The sequence below is a fragment of the Pelophylax lessonae genome (genome assembly GCF_965119305.1).
Source record: "Pelophylax lessonae genome assembly, chromosome: 1".
Classification (NCBI taxonomy): domain Eukaryota; kingdom Metazoa; phylum Chordata; class Amphibia; order Anura; family Ranidae; genus Pelophylax; species Pelophylax lessonae.
Genome location: NC_138768.1, coordinates 209,729,149 through 209,747,335, shown reverse-complemented (window position 1 = coordinate 209,747,335; position 18,187 = coordinate 209,729,149). Strand labels below are relative to the sequence as shown.

General features: G+C 43.9%; 1 protein-coding gene across 3 annotated transcripts in view; it reads right to left on the bottom strand.

Annotated features, from left to right (window-relative positions):
* Positions 1-18,187, bottom strand: part of LZTR1 (leucine zipper like post translational regulator 1) — a 63,859-nt gene that overhangs the window by 6,710 nt on the left and 38,962 nt on the right. For 2 of the 3 annotated variants that reach the window (XM_082273327.1, XM_082273328.1), the window contains 5 exons: positions 17,010-17,166; positions 13,513-13,639; positions 11,502-11,651; positions 5,629-5,734; positions 2,703-2,783 (listed from right to left, as the gene is read on the bottom strand). In XM_082273327.1, coding sequence (XP_082129453.1) covers positions 2,703-2,783; positions 5,629-5,734; positions 11,502-11,651; positions 13,513-13,639; positions 17,010-17,166 — 621 coding nt within the window. Of the gene's footprint in view, positions 1-2,702; positions 2,808-5,628; positions 5,735-11,501; positions 11,652-13,512; positions 13,640-17,009; positions 17,167-18,187 lie in introns of those variants that run through there. The other variant, XM_082273329.1, reaches the window with a different exon arrangement.

The following is an 18,187-nucleotide window of genomic DNA, read 5'->3' as shown; positions in this document are numbered from 1 at the left end:
ATGGGACAACCCCCCCCCCCCGCGCTGGTGGCAGCCCCACCCAGTCGCCAGGCACAAAGCACCAAGCGATCCTCAGCAGAGAGGGAGAGGACCACACCAGACTCACCATCCAGCAGAAACAGGCATCAGCAGCCACCAGGATAATCTGCACTCCACATGTGGCGATTAAGAAAGGAAAGATCCAAGAGAGTCAGCAACAGGGGATGAGGAGGGGCTCCCACCGACAAAATCGCCGCCCACAGGGCTCCATTGACATAGCTGCCACTATTTTCAATGGCAAACCACCGCAAGCGACCGCACTACACAAACATGGTCGCCATGCATTGAGCACACAGGCTACAGCAAAATGGCAGCACCGCGAGGCTCCCAGGGACAAGCCCCCACCAGGTAAAATCCCCCCCGCACAGCCGATCGTCTGGTCGCCGGCGGCACACCCCCCTCCATTGCCAGCATAGCGCCCTGCCTCGCACCCCAGGAGGTGGACCAGACCCACCACACAGCCCCAGTATAAGTGGAGGGGGAAGGGGGAGGACAGATGAAGGGGGGAGCCTGACGGAAAGGAGGGAAAACACAGGGGTCGGACCGTCCCGAGGAGGGGCCCAGGTCCACCCCAAAACCCTCCAGGGGGAGAGGGGGGACAGCTACTCACATACCTGGAACAAGACAGAACCCCTCGCCATCAAAATGGGGGGCTGTCGGCCAGGAGGAACGCTGTGACTCGGGCCGAGACCCAGTCGTATACGACCTCGCGAGGCGTTGTAAGTAGCTGTCCCCTCTCTCCCCCTGGAGGGATTTGGGGTGGACCTGGGCCCCTCCTCGGGACGGTCTGACTAGGCAGAAAAAAACCTATAGCAGATAGAGGGAGTATACCCACTGGGACTGCCCATAGGCGTAGCCAGACTTTTTTTTCTACCTTGTGTCCTACTCCTGTAGGGGGCAGTATAACCCAATCGTTAAGAAGATCAGGAGCTGTGTCCGTCTATGAACCAAAGAGAAAATATTAATTTCTACAAAACCTAGTTACCTACTTATTTCGTGTTGAAAGATATGCCATTACCTTGCTGATTCAGGCCATGCTTCTGGGAATGGGCGAGCATGTGACAATGCTCAGGTCTAGCAAATAATCCCAGCCTTAGCACTGTCATGTGACAGAGGGAAGAATGTAAATGCCCTCCTTGAACTGGGGTTCCTGGTCCTGTCTGCAATGGAGGAAGAGATGGCAGTGAAGTGCTGACAGATGGGAGTATAAGTGGGTCGGGTGGCTCCCTAGGTAGACACTTTCAGTTCTTTTGCTCAACTAGCGGATTTAACGAAAAAAAAAAAAAAAAAAAAAAACCAAGTACCTAACAGATCGCTGCATCAACGCAAGCAATGTTGATGAAGCGATCTCTCCTGCTAAGGCAGTGTATCCCAACAGAAGGGACTCCCCCATGGGTTGTGAGTGCGGATCAAACACTGGTTTCCCAGAAGGACTGTTCAACAGAAGCTGGTTGTTAGACTGGCTTCTGTAGAATAGATAGATGTACACACAAACCTAGAGTTGGACTGTCCCTGCTGCAGCGGAAGATTGTCAGCCCGTGTGTATGATGCTTTAACATGTGTATGGTCACTTTGCTCTAAATAGGAAAGATGACAGTATCTCTTTAAAATTACCCTCTCATTTTTTTCTGCAGCCATCATGACTTCCTAAACCTGACATTTCCATTCCTCGTCTACTGTACTCATTTTGTCAATGGCATTTACAAGTAATTTTATCCTTTTGGTTCTGTATTTGGCTCACTACTTGTCCCTCAAATCTGTGCAGGGCTTGTGGTCAAAGCTAATCCTAGCAAAGTCCTGCACTAAGAATTTTACCTTTTGTAGATACTTGTGAAGGTACTGTGCATCTAAAGAAAACTGGTGGTGAAGCACTTATTTTTTAAAGCACAGGGTATGATAAAGTCACATAGACCATTTTCAGGCAGTGCATCGGGCATGGCCTTATATCTACAAAACAGAAGTAGGCACAGATTCTCCTTTGGAAAATGCCATAAACAAAAACGTACAGACTTTTACTGGTGAGTTGAGATTAAATAAATAAGAGAAGCCATGTACAGAGACAGGACAGACAAACTTTTTTTTTTTTTTATTGGTCCACAACGTTAAAGTGGTAAGTGCACGGATATCTAAAAACAGAGAGGAAAGATGTACACATAGGTGAATAGACATTCAGGACATGTAGCTGTGTGTAGCACTGCTCAACCAGACATTACATAATGGAAAAGTGATGAATCAACACAAGCCTATGTCAGTGAAGATCAGAGTATGACAGCCAAAGTGGACCACCTCTGTACAATTACAGTTTGGTAATGGTATAGAAAGACATTGACTTTCATGATCAAATGACAGTGACTGCATAACTTGTATAAAAGGAAACACATCTCTGTTTTATGAAACCATTAGCTAAGATATGCAAAATCCCATATTTTTGCAGTCCCAAACCAGTTAACTCTACCAGAATAAGCTCTACTTGCTACACCAAGTAGGAAAATAAGCATGTACGAAGCAAGTGACTATGACAAATGTCCTATCGATCCTTTATACCCACATGTACACACACATACAGGGTGAAGTTAGGTTTGAGGGCTGGTAGAAAAGACAGCGTCAACACTGAAGATGATTGGACAACATGGTCCCAGAGCCCAAGAAAAGATGCCACCAACCTTCGTGAACTGATGGACAATGATGTGAAGGCAATGCTTCTTCATATCCAGAGCCTGTGTCTTGTCTGCTGCCTCTAGAATCTAAAAACAAAAAAACAAAACCGACTGATCTCATCAAAAAAAAAAAAAAAAAAAAAAAGAAAAAAAAGAAAGAAAAGGAAAAGAAAAGAAAAAGAATCACATTGTACAGGTTTATACCAAGTCTCTCTCCTCTACAAATGAAAAAATTGACAGACAGTTGCTAGTAGCAATCAAGTTGCTTCACTGGAGCCATCTACTTACATGATGTCAGTCTGCTGATAGTAATGAAATGAAGAGGTAAAAGTAGCTCCCTATAATTTACTGTGCAGAGCGCTTTAAATCACAGGCACCTTCAAAATAAATGCAACTTTCTGACTTGTAACTTCTCATTTCCTTATGCTACTCAGTTATCGCAAGTGATACTCTCTGTGCTGCAGCAAAACTCATTTGGGGAAATTATATCAAAACTTGAGAGTAAGACAGAAAACCACTCAAACAGATGAAGAATAACCACTTGATCTCCAGAAGATTTACACCCCTTCCATGACCAGGCCATTTTTTTGCAACAGCACTGCACTACTTTAATGGACAATTGCACAGTCATGCAACGCTGTGCGTAAATTAAGTGCCGGTTCACACTAGTGCGGTTTGCGAGATCGCATGTAATTCGGAGCGCACTGCTCCTTTATTACATGCGATCTCATGTGCGGATGCGAGTTCAGCCATACACTTTGTATGGCTAAATTTGCAGCGCATCCGCAGCAAACTCGCACATGAGGCTTTTTTTGAGCCGCATCAGAATAGGATCGCACAGTGGTTCACACTTGTGCGATCCGATTCTGTGCGAACTTGCAGATCGCAACTGGGGGTGTCGTTAACCCTTAATTGACACCCCCTGCGTATCGCATATGGCAGTGTGAACTGCCAGATGTGCGGATGCGATGCGGGAACACGCTGCATATTCGCAGCCTTCCCGCATCGCACAAGTGTGAACCGGCACTAAATGTTTGTCCTTTACCCACAAATAGAGCTTGCTTTTGGTGGTATTTGATCACCACTGCATTTTTAGGGCTCTTTCACACGGTCCGCTCCGTAGGCGGATCCGTGTTGCTCAGCGGGGATCGCGGATCGGGTGACAGCTCCGTCTCCGCTTGCAGAGGGAGGTGTCTCAGCACCCGCTGCCCTCTATGGGGGATCGGATGAGAGGGATCGCTCTCATCAGATCCGCTCCGCTCCGATTACTGAACGGATGGAAAAATAGGGTTTCCATCCGTCCAGATTTCACGCACAGGATCGGATGCGGATGGCAGCGGGTGTCAGCGGAGGTGTCTCCGCTGACACCCGCTGCCCCATAGAGCTGCATGGAGGATCCGATCAGATCCGCCTAAAAAACTGACAGGCGGATCTGATCGGATCGCCCGTGTGAAAGAGCCCTTATTTTATTTTTTGTTTATAAACAAAAACAAAGACCGACAATTTTGAAAAAAAAAAAAAAAAAAAAAAATATTTTTTTTATACTATAAAATAAAAAAAAAATTTAAAAATGAAATGTCTTAATAAATTTAGGCCAATATGCATTCTGCTAAAATTTTTTGGTAAAAAAAAAAAAAAATATCCCAATAAGCGTATATTGACTGATTTGACGAAAAGTTATACCATCCACAAACTGGGATATGTACTGGAATATTTATTACTAACAATAGCGACGATCAGCGACTTATAGCGGGACTGCAATGTTGCGTCGGACACTAACTGAAACTTTTGGGGAACCAGTGACACTAATAGAGAGATCAGTGCAACCCTTACTGAGAAGGGGTTAAACAGCTAGGGCGAGCAAAGGGTTAAACGTGTGCCTAACCAGTGTTTTTGTGTACTGTGTAAGGTTCTTTTACTAAGGAAAGTAATGGATTTTATACACTGCTTTGTAGGGAAAGATAACCCAAAACGTCCCCACTGAGTGCCGGGTCACACTTGTGCGATGCAGGAAGGCTGCGAATTCGCAGCCTGTTCCCGCATCGCAAACGCCCATCTGGCAGTTCACACTGCCATATGCGATACGCAGGGGGTGTAAATTAAATGTTAACGACACCCCCAGTTTGATCGCATATCGCAGTGCGATCTGACAGTTCGCACAGGATCGGATGGCACAAGTGTGAACCACTATACGATCCGATCCTGATGCGGCTGAAAAAAAGGGTCATGTGCGACTTTTGTGCGGGTGCAGTGCGAATTTAGCCATACAAAGTGTATGGCTGAATTCGCACTGCACATCCGATCGCATGTAATGAAGGAGCAGTGCGCTATAGTGTGAACCGGCACTGACAGGACAGAGCTCAGCCTTGTTTATCGTGTCTTCCGGACGATCAGTGGGTGCCGGCGGTCATCCATTGGCCGGCACCCATTGATCAGCATCTACTGTGTAAACTTCCAGCACAGCCGGGCTGCTGGTGGCGGCACGTGTACCCCCTACCAGGGGTGCTGGATCACGTACCTAGTACATGCTCTGGCGCCACCTTGCCGTTGTATATATGTGTGATACAGTTAGCAAGTGTTTTACCTAAAAATCCAGTAAAAATCAGCTAAACCAAATTTCACTTTCAAAGCAATAATTACTAACATAACTATTATTTGCCTCCACATGCCATCTGCCCAGATGTAGCTTTTCTTTATGCGAAAGTCCAAAAGACAAAAGATACAGACTTATTATGATGCAGAGCAAATAACGGTCTACCTCCAAAATGTATAAACAGGATGAAAACTATTCACAAATTAATAGTACTGTTACTTGCTTACATTTCTAGGGAATGTCAATCAGAACTTCTACAATATAGGACTTGTACAAATGTCTGTAAAGCGCTTATTATGGTTCTCCTGCTTTCACACATGAATCATTAACAAGTAATACCTGCAGCACATTCTCAACTGTCACATTCATTTCCAGGTTCTGTCTGCAATAGGCCTGCAGTCTGTTGCTGAAGAATCCATAGTAATATGGAGCAGAGAACAGGTAGCTAAAAATCAAGTTAAGGATTGGTTTCCATACATTAAAAGTGTTTATATTTTGACAGGCAGTATGTGCTGGCGGTAGTAGTGTTAAAGTGGTAAATTACACAGGGAAAGCCAGTTGTGGCAGGGAGATTGTCTGATAGCTCAGAACAAGAAGCCTAATGGAGGAATGCAATAGGCAGGTTTTACTGACAAATAGTAAGAATCCCAAGTCTTCTAGGGAATCTTTTGTTATTTTGCTTCGTTCATAAAAGTAGGCTGGAGGCCTTAAAAAAATATCAATCTTTAGTTATCTTTTCTTAAATCTATTATTTGTACAATATTATGCTGGTTTTATACTAGTCATTAATAAAGCGGTTGTAGGGTCCACATATTGTTAACTAAAATAAAAAGATGTTATACTTACCTGCTCTGTACAAGGGTATTGCACAGAGCAGCCCCAGACCTGCTCTTTGGAGGTCCCTGGTCAGCACTCTTGGCTCCTCCTTGTGCCACCATAGGAAGCTGTGCACACACCATCATGCATGTATAGGTTGGCTATTGTGCAAAGTAGGGTTGCACTGATACCGGATTTTAACCCGCGAGTATGAGTACCGGTACTTTCAATCAAGTACTCCCTGATATCAAGTTCCAATACCTTTGCAGTGCAATTTGAGCCCATATAAATGAATGGGCTCAAACCGCACTGCAAAGAATCGTATACAATTTGAACAGGAATGTGGTGCGATTTCGGTCTAAATTGCATGCGGTTTTCCGCACTGCTCCTGTGTGAACCCAGGCTGAAGTCACTATGAACAGCCTGGGTTCACACAGGAGCGGTGGAGGAAACTGGATGTGATGCAAACTCAACTCGACTCAAATCACATGCGATTCTTTGCAGTACGATTTGATCCCCATTCATTTTCTATGGGCTCGAATTGCACCACAAATGTATCGGTATCAGGTATCAGAGCACTTGCATGAGTACTCATGTAAGTGCTTGTTATCAGTACCGATATCGGCGCAACCCTAGTTCAAAGTCTTTACAGGAAGCTAAGGAAAGCTGCTTGTTGCAACAAAAACAGCCGGCTTTACCTTTGCAATGAGAAATATTAGTTAAAATTTGCATAACGAAGCTGACAGCTAACCCTTCAGTACATACCTTTTCCCTAATTTACCAGTACAGTGGTGCATGGAGTGCTGAAGCAGTTAGTGACTTTCTCCTGGTAGTTATACGAATTGCCAAAGGCACATCCCTCGGATCTCCTTGAATCATTTCAAGGGCCTAATAACTGGTTCCTGAGGCCCTTGGCATAACACAGTGAGGGCTTTGAACAATGCTGTACTGTCAGATAAGGCAAATAAACTTAACTGCTTACAGCTTAAGGCCCCCATCGATGACTTACATTTTGGCTGTTCATCCAGAGAGACAGTGAGAAGAGAAAAAAAAAAAAAAAAAAATCAATCGATTCCCCCATCTTCAATACTGGCTAATGTTTTCAGGCAGCAGTGGCACCTGTAGCTACTGGCGCTGCCAAACAGTGACTACATCTGATAGGACAATCTTCCACCTGGCTAAATATTTTTAGCCTCCGTTCACATCTAGCAATTTGGGATCGTGGATAGAATCGACAAGATTCTGCCTGCGATTCCTAATCGCACAGCAATGCTGGCAAAACCTTGCACGCTTGTTTGGGTGCCATTCATTTTCAATCACAGTGCAATCTCAACAAACTGTATTACGTGAAGCTTGTCTCCCAAAAAGAAGCATGAGCAGTATTTTTGGTGGCACAGCATTTGGGTGCAATTGAAAATGAATGGCGCCTGAACAAGCGCGCTGCATTTTGCCAGCACTGCGGCAATTCTGCCCGCAATTCCAAATCACTAGATATGAACAGGGCCTAAAACTGATTTGTCAAGCTGTGTGGTGCCTGCAGAGCTAATCATAGCTTAAAATTTGAGCTGTCTATAAAGGCCTTTGAATTGTAAGTTTCTCACTCATATTTTAGTTTGTAATGTACTGTATTTTCTGGCGTATAAGACTACTTTTGAACCTCAAAAAAATCGCCCAAAAATGGGGGGTCGTCTTATACGCCGAGTATAATATCTCCAAGGTAACCTAAGTATAAGTATTACCGGTAGATCAAAATTAGGGGGGGTCGTCTTATACGCCCAGTCGTCTTATACGCCGGAAAATACGGTATTACTTTAAGCTGGCCATACATTAGTAGATTTTTTAACAAACCTTCATATGAGTATTTGTGTGAAAACTCTGGGTAGATTTAATGACTTGACAAATGTTGCTCTAAAGTATTTAAAAATTTTGTTTGCTCTTAACATTGGATTTTGGAGTGAATAACGAAAACCACATACACGGTTAGAAATGTAGCTGTTCAAGAAAAAATTTCCATCCTGCTGCTTCAAATTTTCTCCTCCCTGTGATGGGAACTAATGTCGACTTGACCCCACTAACCATCAGAGAATCAAATTAACATTTTTAGGTGAAATTATACTGGTGTATGGCCAAAGATGGCTCATTAAAAGCAACATTGTTCCCATTTATGAGCATAGCTTTTGATTATTGCCTGAATTTGTAGTGTTGACAGTAATAACAGAAGTCTCTAGCAAGCTCAGCAAAGGCAGGGGGAGCTGTTCCCCCTCCAGGTCACGGCGTAAGAGCTTAAACACTTAAGCCCCGGAAGATTTTACCCCCTTCCTGACCAGGGCCTATTTTGCGATTCGGCACTTCGTGACTTTAACGGACAATTGCGCGGTCGTGCGACGCTGTTCCTAAACGAATTTGACGTCCTTATTTTCCCACAAACAGAGCTTTCTTTTGGTGGTATTTGATCATGCGCTATAAACAAAAAAAGAGCGTCAATTTTGCAAAAATAACAATATTTTTCACATTTTTTTTTATATGAAATTCCCCCCCAAAAAAATGTAAAAATCAAAATTTTTGAACATTTTCGGCCAATTTGTTTTATGCTACATATGTTTGGTAAAAAAAATGTGCAAAAAGCGTATTTTGATTGGTTTGCGCAAAAGTTATCGCGTTTACTAACAAAGGGAAAGATTTTTGTCATTTTTTTTTTTTTTTTTTTAACGCCTAATGGCGGCGATCTGCGATTTTTTTTGCGGTACTGCGAAATTGCGGCGGACAGATCGGACCCTTGACTGACATTTTTGACACTTTTGGGGTTACCAGTGACATTACTACAGTAATCAGTGCTATAAATATGCACTGTTACTGTAAAATTACACTGGCAGTGAAGGGGTTAACTTTTTTTGAGAGGGAGGGGTTATGTGTGTCCCTAGGGGCGTGATTCTAACGGTGATTGGCTGTGGCTCTTCGGTGTAGGAACCGTGATCAACGGTCCTACATAGAAGAACCGTATGATCACTATTCCTACACAGGGTAGAATGACAGGCAGCTTGTTTACATTAGCCGCCTGCCTTTCTCCTCTGCACCGACGATCGCGAGTGAGGGGTCCGTGACCGCACGGGAGCGCGCTCGCTCCCGAGACCCTCACAGGCTAGCGACGTAGTACTACGTCGCTTTGCCTGTGAGGAGCTGACCATCGCAGTAAATAGTCGTCCGGCGGTCGGCAAGTGGTTAACCCACTCAGTCAGAGTTTGCGACACTAGAGCAATGGTGAATACCGACCTCATTGCGGAACCAGCCAGATACATATTGCGGGCTACGGCCTCAGCCTTCCGGTCAGCCATATCCTTAAAGGCCGGGAACTCTTCAACCGGAATCATGGTTGCCTTGTTCAATCTGGAAACCGGAGGGTCTACCACCAGTGGCACAGTCCACTTCTTAAGAAGGGACTCCTCATAGTGCCTAGTAAAAGTGCTTAGGAAGACCACGTGGATGCTTTGGTGGTCCCCACTCTTTTGCGATGATTCTGTCAAAATAGGCAGGGAAAGGAAACACCTTTGCCGCTCTGGATGGCTTGTGGGTGCCAAAGGGTACCTGCGCCTCCGTTGAAGCTTCAGCTATGTCCTCCATCTTTAGGATCTCATGCACAGATACAATCAGTGCTGCATCCATCAGTGCCTTTTTGTGCGCAGTCGCAGACGTGGAGGAATCATTCTCACTATCAGAGGATACCAGGCACGTGGTTGCAGACCCAGCAAGGTGACCCACGTCCGCCGAATAAGATACAGGATCTGATGAGACAGGGGAAAGCGAAAGGGAGCGCTTTTGCTAGCCAGTCGCCCAAAAGCCACCTCCACCCGGGACACAAGGGACTCCAGGTCCGCCGTCAGTGCATCGATGGATGGTTGGGACCCAAAGGAAACCGGACCCTCAGAGAGGGCATCAGGTGGGGAAATGTGCTCCAAATACTCCGTGAGACACCAGGGGGACCCCACAAAAGGTGTAAAACACTGCTAAGGGACAACCCCCACTGTGCTGGTAGCACCACCCAGTTGCCAGGCACCAAACGATCCTCAGCAGAGAGGGAGAGGATCCCACCAGACTCATCACCCGCAGAAACAAGTGCCTGCAGCCACCAGGATAATGCACCACACATGTGGCGATCAGGAAGTAAAATCATCCAGTAGTCAGCACCAGGGGATGAGGAGAGGCTCCCACCATCGAAATTCCTGACGCTATTTTCAATGGTGAACCACAGCAAAATGTCTGCAGTGTATAGAAATACATGGGCTACAATAAAATGGCAGCAACATGAGACATACAGGGACCCAGGAAGGAGACCAGGCCTCAGGTTGAGATCCAGGCAGGATGGGGGGCTCTGGCAAGGTACAACCCCCCAGCTTAATTGATTGTCTGGTCACCGACAGCACCCCCCATCGCTAGCAAACGCCCTTCCCCCACCCCAGTAACAGTGGTCAGACCACCCAAAAAACAGCCCCAGCATATGTGGAGGGGGGGGGGGGGGCAGGTGAGGGACTTAGCAAATGAGGGGTGCCTGCGGGAAGGAATGGGAACCCGGGGGTCCGACTGTCGCAAGGAGAGGCCCACATCCACCCCAAAACCCTCCAGGGGTGCCGCTCCAGACTGAACCCCTCTCTACTGAAATGGAGGGCTGTCAGCCAGGCAGAACGCTGCGACTCGGGCTGAGACCCGGTCGTATGCGACCTCACAAGGCGTTTAACTCACAGGCCAGCCCCCACCCAGTGGGGCTATCTTGCGGCTGACCTAGTGCAGAGCAGAGGCCTGCGCATGCTCGCTGGCCAGACTGGGGTGACCACTGGCTCTAGATTATCCAGCCCGTCGCCCAGTCCGGCAGTTGAGTGTAGATCTCACAGGAAAAATCCAGGAGAAAAATATTTTATCTAAAAAGAAAAAAATTTGCCAGGACCAAAGATCCCAGCAAGGAACTGGGTCCTTACTCCTGACTAGGCAGAAAAAAAACCTGAGAGGCTATAGCAGAGAGGGAGTATGCCCCCTGGGACTGCCAATGGGTGTAGCCAGAATTATTTTCTGCCTAGTGTCCTACTCCTGTATGGGGCAATATAACCCAATGGTTATGAATACCAGGAGCTGTGTCCGACAATGAACGAAAGAGAAAAGCAATTTACTGAGGTTCCACGTTAAAGTGCATAATTGTAAAATGCAAACACGTGGCAGAAAGTACAAAAATACATGGCTTTCACTGTAAATGATAAGTGCTCCTGACACCTGTTAATAGCTATGTACCGTAGTTGCTTTACGCAACCAAGATATTATTTCTCTAACATAAATAAGGTGGCATAAATTAGGGGGTGCTTAGGTTTTATACATATTTCGGGGCAGCTAATCTGATGAAATAAAAAGGATACAGTGAATCTTCAGGGGGCATATTCACCTCCCCATAATAGATGTATCGTAGTAGTGATTCAAAAGCTTGTTTGCTGGGCACCATCTCACCAATAGAGATGTTTACTTGACCATCCTCAGGCATGAAAGATCGGAACATGGCCTCAAAATAGCTGCACAGATAAATAGTAAAGTGGAAAGCAGACAATTATATCCATTTACATGCAAGGCCCAGTCTATTTAATTGTAGATAAAACAGGGCTGTTGCCTCACTGATAAGCTGATAGAATCTCATTGTTCACTGAACTACCCTGCAGTCATTGCTGCCATGCGGAAAATCTACTGCTTAACGAGAGATGCAATTAACAGGATACACAGTGCAATAAAAAAATGTGGTCTAAAAAGGCAACCGCTTTACTTTTATCTAACACGTTTCTAGATTTGTACGATAGATCAGTAACAATTAATTACACGGGACATCTCAAACACTATTAGAACATACACAGTTTATATAAAGGGCTTGCGTACTTGAACATTGTTAATGAATGTCAAACGCCTGTCAGCAAATTCCCATATACCTAAATGGTACATAGAGGATGATAGTTCTCAGGCTGCATTTACCCATGCTTTGTGTTAGTTTCTCTGAAACATATCCTATTAGAGATGCATTTGCACTGCATGCAAAGGCAGTCAAATACATGCTTTTATGCTGAGCTTCTTTAGGCTCCATGCACAATGGCCTACAAATCGCTGCCTCTACAGAAGTTTTGTGTTCTGCCTGTAGCAGCAGCTCAATGTTATCCTGTGTCCATGCCCATAATGAGGATTACAGGCATATTTTTAACTCAACCTTTAGAGGCATTCCTGAAACTGGTTTTCAGCCGACAGCAGGCTAAAGTCCACTGTCGGCTGTCGTCACTCAGCCGGTCCAGCCTGGGGAAAGATTCGGACTTTACAGTCGGAATCCACTCAGATGCCTGGACCGGCAGCTAGCTCAGCCTCTCAGGGAACCAGAAGCTTCAGCCTCCTCCACAGCTTAGCGCTCCAGTGAGTGCTGGAGGGGCAGAGCAGAGAGCAGATGACTGACAGTTAAAGATAAAAAAAAAAAAAAAAAAACCTTCTGTTTGCAGCTGCTCCCCTTAGGCCCCCTCTTACCTGAGCCCCATTGGCTCCCGCTGCTGTTTGTTATTTTTAAAACATTACTTTAACTTATGGCTGTACTGTGTGTTGCAGACTATAATACAGCACAGCCATAACAATGTCAGCATCCAACAGCCATCCAGCACCTGCTGTGCTGTGATCAACATAATGATTATCATAAGCACACCGAAGAGAGTCTGAGGACTGCACCTTCCAGAGTAGCCTGTGTGATGAGTCAGCGTGTCACTCTACAATATGTGCAGGGGATGCTGCACCTGCTTGTCTGTGTAAGCAGAATCCATCCGCTAGGGAAGGCATACAGTGGGCATCAGGAACTATAATGAGTGTAGGTGCACTGGTGCATGATTATCTGCCTGCGCCTGAAAATGGAGAAAAAGTCCCTCCTCTGCTCTTACTTTATGGGCCCCAGGAAATTTCTATACACCCTGGTAATCAAGCGGGTGTGGGTTAATAAAGTCCTATTTTTTTTTAGCTAGAAATTAACTGTAAAGCTGCCCAGGCCCCTCTGTTGAGTTTATGGGGCCTGGGCCCAGTAAAACAGGGCGGGCTGTACTGCCTTATCAGCAGCCCTGGATACACCTAGAAATGTACAGCTAGTCAACTCTATTTTAGCTTTTTCTAACGCGGTGTACAAAAAAGGTATATATTATTACCTGGGTCCTAACAGTTACCTATTGATTACGAATTTTATATTAATTTATAGTCTGATGTTTAGTGAGAATACTAGTTGTTATGCATGTAGTACACACAAATAGTTTAATAGTAGAAACAGATTTAACAGAAAAACTACTCCCAATAGTCAGTTCCTTTTTTTTTTTTTTTTTTTCTTTAAATCAAATGTGCAGCTGTGTAATGAATGCACTGAATGCACACCTGGATCGAGCAGCCAGGATGGCTGTGTGCGCTGGTCTTGGGTGTCCATCTAGCAGTAACGTGATGTCACAAAAATCTCTTCCTGCACCTTCCAGATAAGCTTTCATATCCTGAACGAGGGATGTGCCTAAAAACACATGAACACATGCATTGGAATGTAGCAGTAGTAAAAGTCTTAAAGAATCACACTTTTTAGGCAATGGCCACAACTCTAGCAGTCCTAGTCCTACAGCTAATGTCCTGGTCTGGATTGGCCTGACTAGGAGCAGATTTCGCTATCTATGGTGCTGGCTTCAGTGATGAACATGACTGCAGCACTTATCTGCATACCTGGACTGATAGAGCCACTATGTATGGTCTGCACAAAGACCATGATGCATTCAAAGGCATCACAAGTCCTAGCTTCTGTGTAATTGGGCATTTGAAGGGCAACATAATTTTAACCAATGAATGTGTAAAGCTATACTATGCAAAAACTGGATTTTTGTAAGAACTTACTGTAAAATCCTTTTCTCTGAAGTCCATTGATAGACGCAGCAGCAATGCTTCTTTACCCTTGGGTTATGCGCCATATACAGGCGTAGACTAAGCAGTGAAAAAAATTCACTGACACGCCTATAGGGGCTGTCCTTCTCAGCATAAGCCCCCACACACTGTGCTCTCAAATTAGTTTCGTAGCAAGCAGTAAAAAGAAGACACAAACCATCCCCATAATAGAGGGGCGGGTGCTGTGTCTGTCAATGTCAAAAGTGTTTCTAACAGCCTCTCCCACTGTTTATCCAGAAGAACCAAAATAATCTGGTTTATGAAACTGGAGCAAAGATAATTGATTTTTCAGATTATTTTCCAATTTATTAATTTGCAGAGCTGTAAACTATTAAATCCATTGATACAGGTTAATTTCTGAACTGCATTATACAGTGAATGGATTGAAAGCTAAATCCTAAAATTGTTTGTAAGCTGCAGGGTGTAAAATTTGCTAATTTTAATATTTAAAACCATACATACTCCCCTCCATAATGCAGCATCTGTGATGTGTGATCATGACCGATTATTGCTCAGTTCCTGGTCTGCTCCGAGTAGAGAGCAGTGTCGGTTAGTCCCTGTTCCATGCTCCTCCAGCACATACTGTAGCACCAGGCTGGGGAGAGGGCAGGTGTGGCTAGCTCTGTCTCCCAGCTGTAAGCTGAAAGGCAGAGAGCCAGCTGTCAATCAGGCAGCGGGAATGATACGGATATTGTCCGGATCCCTCCCAGGCCTGGCACCGCTCTGGGTTCACAGGAGTACAAAAGTGTACTCCTGTGACCCACAAGAGAAGTTTAGAAAAAAAATCTTTAGCCATACTTTTCCTTTAAAGTAGAGTTACATGTTTAATTTGACGTTAAACTATTTCAATTGCATAATTATACTGTCGCTGTGCTGTAATTAGATACCTACAGTATGCAGTGCTGTGTTCCAGCAGCAGTATAGGCGACTTCCTGTATGCTGCTGGAATTAAATAGAGTTCGGCTTTTTGCCATTCAGGAGAAGCCTAACATTTTTATTAATGATTGCAAGACTTCATCCGACAGGCCAGGTGGAGAGTGGAGAAGTGGACAGATGATGTCAGGATTTCCAACTTGGCCAATCAAGAATCCTAGGTATGTATAGGAAATAGTTTGTTTGGGCCAACTTGGACCAAAACGAACTATTTAAAGTCAAATTAAACATTGAATTCTACTTTGAGGCCCAAAAGGGTCTGACAATTAAAAGTAGAAGTACAGCCAAAGCTCATTTGGCTGTACTTTTCTGGATCACAGGAGTGCAGTTCATTCTACTCTCCAGTGACCTGTTTAAAGCCCACTGTCAGCGGACAACACAGAGCCGATGCAGGCTGAGAAAAGATCGTGACCATATGGTCAGGATCCACCCAGGAGTCTGGACCGGCACCTGCTGAGAGCCTGAGCAAGCCGCACCCACCCACTAAACAGCCCATCCCTCCAGTGAAAAGGGGGGGGGGGGGTTCAGAGCAGACAGCTGTCACTGCCCTCTGCTCGGAGCAGAGGGGGAGAACTGAGCAATCAGTTGATCAATGGTGCAACGACCTAGCTATGAAAAAAAAACAAAAAAAAACACAAGCATAATTGTCTTAAGAGGAACGAAGAGCAATTTTGTATGTAACTTTACATAACACAGTCAGGAATTTAAAAAAAAATTATACTTGAAAAACTTTTTTTTTTTTCGGTCTGATTGGAAATATTGTAGTTTTTGTATTCATAGTCAGCCAGCAGGTAAAGTTTCAGGCTCTATTTTTACGTCATCTTTACCTGCTTTGCTGAAAAAGAATGTTAACAGAGCTAAACCTGACAAACACACACTAAACTGAATGAGTCAGAGCAGACACCTACTTTCTAAAGGCTCCAGCTATGTTTTCAGTGAGATATATCATGCTTACAATGCAAAGGCTACTAGTACTACTATTGGCGCACACTGTTTAAAAAACCCATAGTGCTCTGCGATTCTTTTGTTGTATTGTATAAATGTCTATATTGGCCACTATTCACGCAGCCAGCTTATCAGGTGGTCACTGTTTGATGGGGATTACCAGCTGGGGAAAAGGTTTGGTTCTAAGCCATCTTTTTTAGTAAAGTGGCTGGTAGTGTATTTCAATCAGGCCACTGATTCTGTGACTAGCAACACATGTTGAAACTTGTAGGTCCCCAATGACTGCAGATTGAGTCATCCTGCAGCAGTCACCTCAAAAGGTCAAATAAATAAAACTGCAAAGAGCCATATTACGTCTACTATTGATTACACCTACTTAACCCTAGGAAAAAAAAACACTCTGCTAATTCACATTATAGCAATCAAGTGACTGTTTTTTGAGTTCATCAGAGAAAACTGGCATTTAAACATTTTATTAAGCATACAGATAAAATTTGACAAAAAAATTTGAAAGTGTGGCCTTCATTAACTTGAGAACAGCTAGGACTTCATTTTCATTAACAGGCTGATGACCACAAACACGGAGTGAGTAGGCTGCATTGGGGGTCCACAAAAAGTTTGATACATCTAGATCTAGGAGAGACTAAGGACCCTTTCACAAATACGGTCCGTTTGTCTTTTTTTCATCCATACGTTGACGGATGAAAAACGGACATCAATGCATCTCTATGAAAAAACGGATGACAACGGATGATCATCCCTTAACATCCGTTTTCATCAGCTTCCTTCAATGTCTGTTTTTTGGAACGGATGAATGTCCTATTTTTCATCTGTCAAAAAAAACGGATCGGACGAAAAACAGATGTAAACAAACGTTTTTTGCATCGGTAGTGGAAAAAAAAAACGGATGAAAAAAATGGATGAAAAACTGATACATTTGACGTGACTGAACTGATGAACTGAACGGACCGTATGTGTGAAAGGGACCTAAACTGCTCAGAAAGATTGTTACACTACAAAAAGATACTTGTAAACACCAGTAGCATCATATTTTTGTCCATAAAGCAACAAACCTATATCAACAGGCTGATCTGAGTGAATACGGATGGGAGGCTGCTGTTTCCTTCGTACAATTTCCACAATCAAGGACGATGACAAATGCTCAAACTCTTTCATCATGATCACCTGGTTGAAGTGGGATTCTTTTACTACAAAGTTCAGGCAGTGCTCCTAAAACATAAGTCAGGTAATTAGCAGCAGCAATAAAAATCACCTACTAGCAAAACTACCATTATGTACCTATACATAATGAAACAAAGACTGTCTTATTAGGTGACATTTTTTTCCCCCCAAACAAAAGTACACAGGCATGTTTCTAGAAGCTGATTTTTCTAAGGATAGTTTGCATAAGACTGTCGGCAGCTCCAAGTGGAAAGTGTGAAAGTTAGTACATAGAATAAATGTAAAAATAGGGAGACTCATGTCCAGAAAGAAAAGAACTGACTTGCCCTACAAAAATATAATTGATTCATTTTATCAGATAATAGTCTACCTTATGGCAGCTAAAAGTAGCAGTGAGAAATTAGGTAACATATCAGTTACCAGTAGAACAGGAAACAAATGGTTTGGCTCCCATGTCCAGGAATTACCAGCCTTAAACAGAGACATTGTGGTCATGTTGACATATTGTCAATTAACCCTTTCGTCGCCAAAGCCCTTTCTGCAATTTTTTCTTGTACAGGTTTGAAAATTTTTTTTTAGGCTCGAAGATTACTTCAAAACCCTAAAAACATTTTCTGAAAGCAGACATCCTGGAGATTGAAATAGTGACAGTTCAAAAAAAAAAAAAAAAAATTATATATATATACACACACACACACACATAATATTAGCAGATATTTACCAAACGCAAAATTTCAGTTAAAAAAAAAAACACTAAAAAGTTAAGGGCACAAACATTACCCAATTTTTGGTAAAATACAAAAGATGAGGTTGCATCACGTAACTAGATACCCAACATATCAAGTCTTAAAATTGTATGGCTGTGGCAAACTCTGGTAACTTACATTTTCCAAAGTTTTAAAAGTCCCCTACAGGTCAGTAGTTTACAGTTAGACATGAATACCGGCCAAATGTTTACTGTTCGTGCGTGGTGCTTTGTGACAAGTGACGCACAATCAGGGTTTTTGAGTAGGGACCCCCGAAGCATGTATTTATGTTCACATGTGCTTATGTTTGCATATAGTGAATC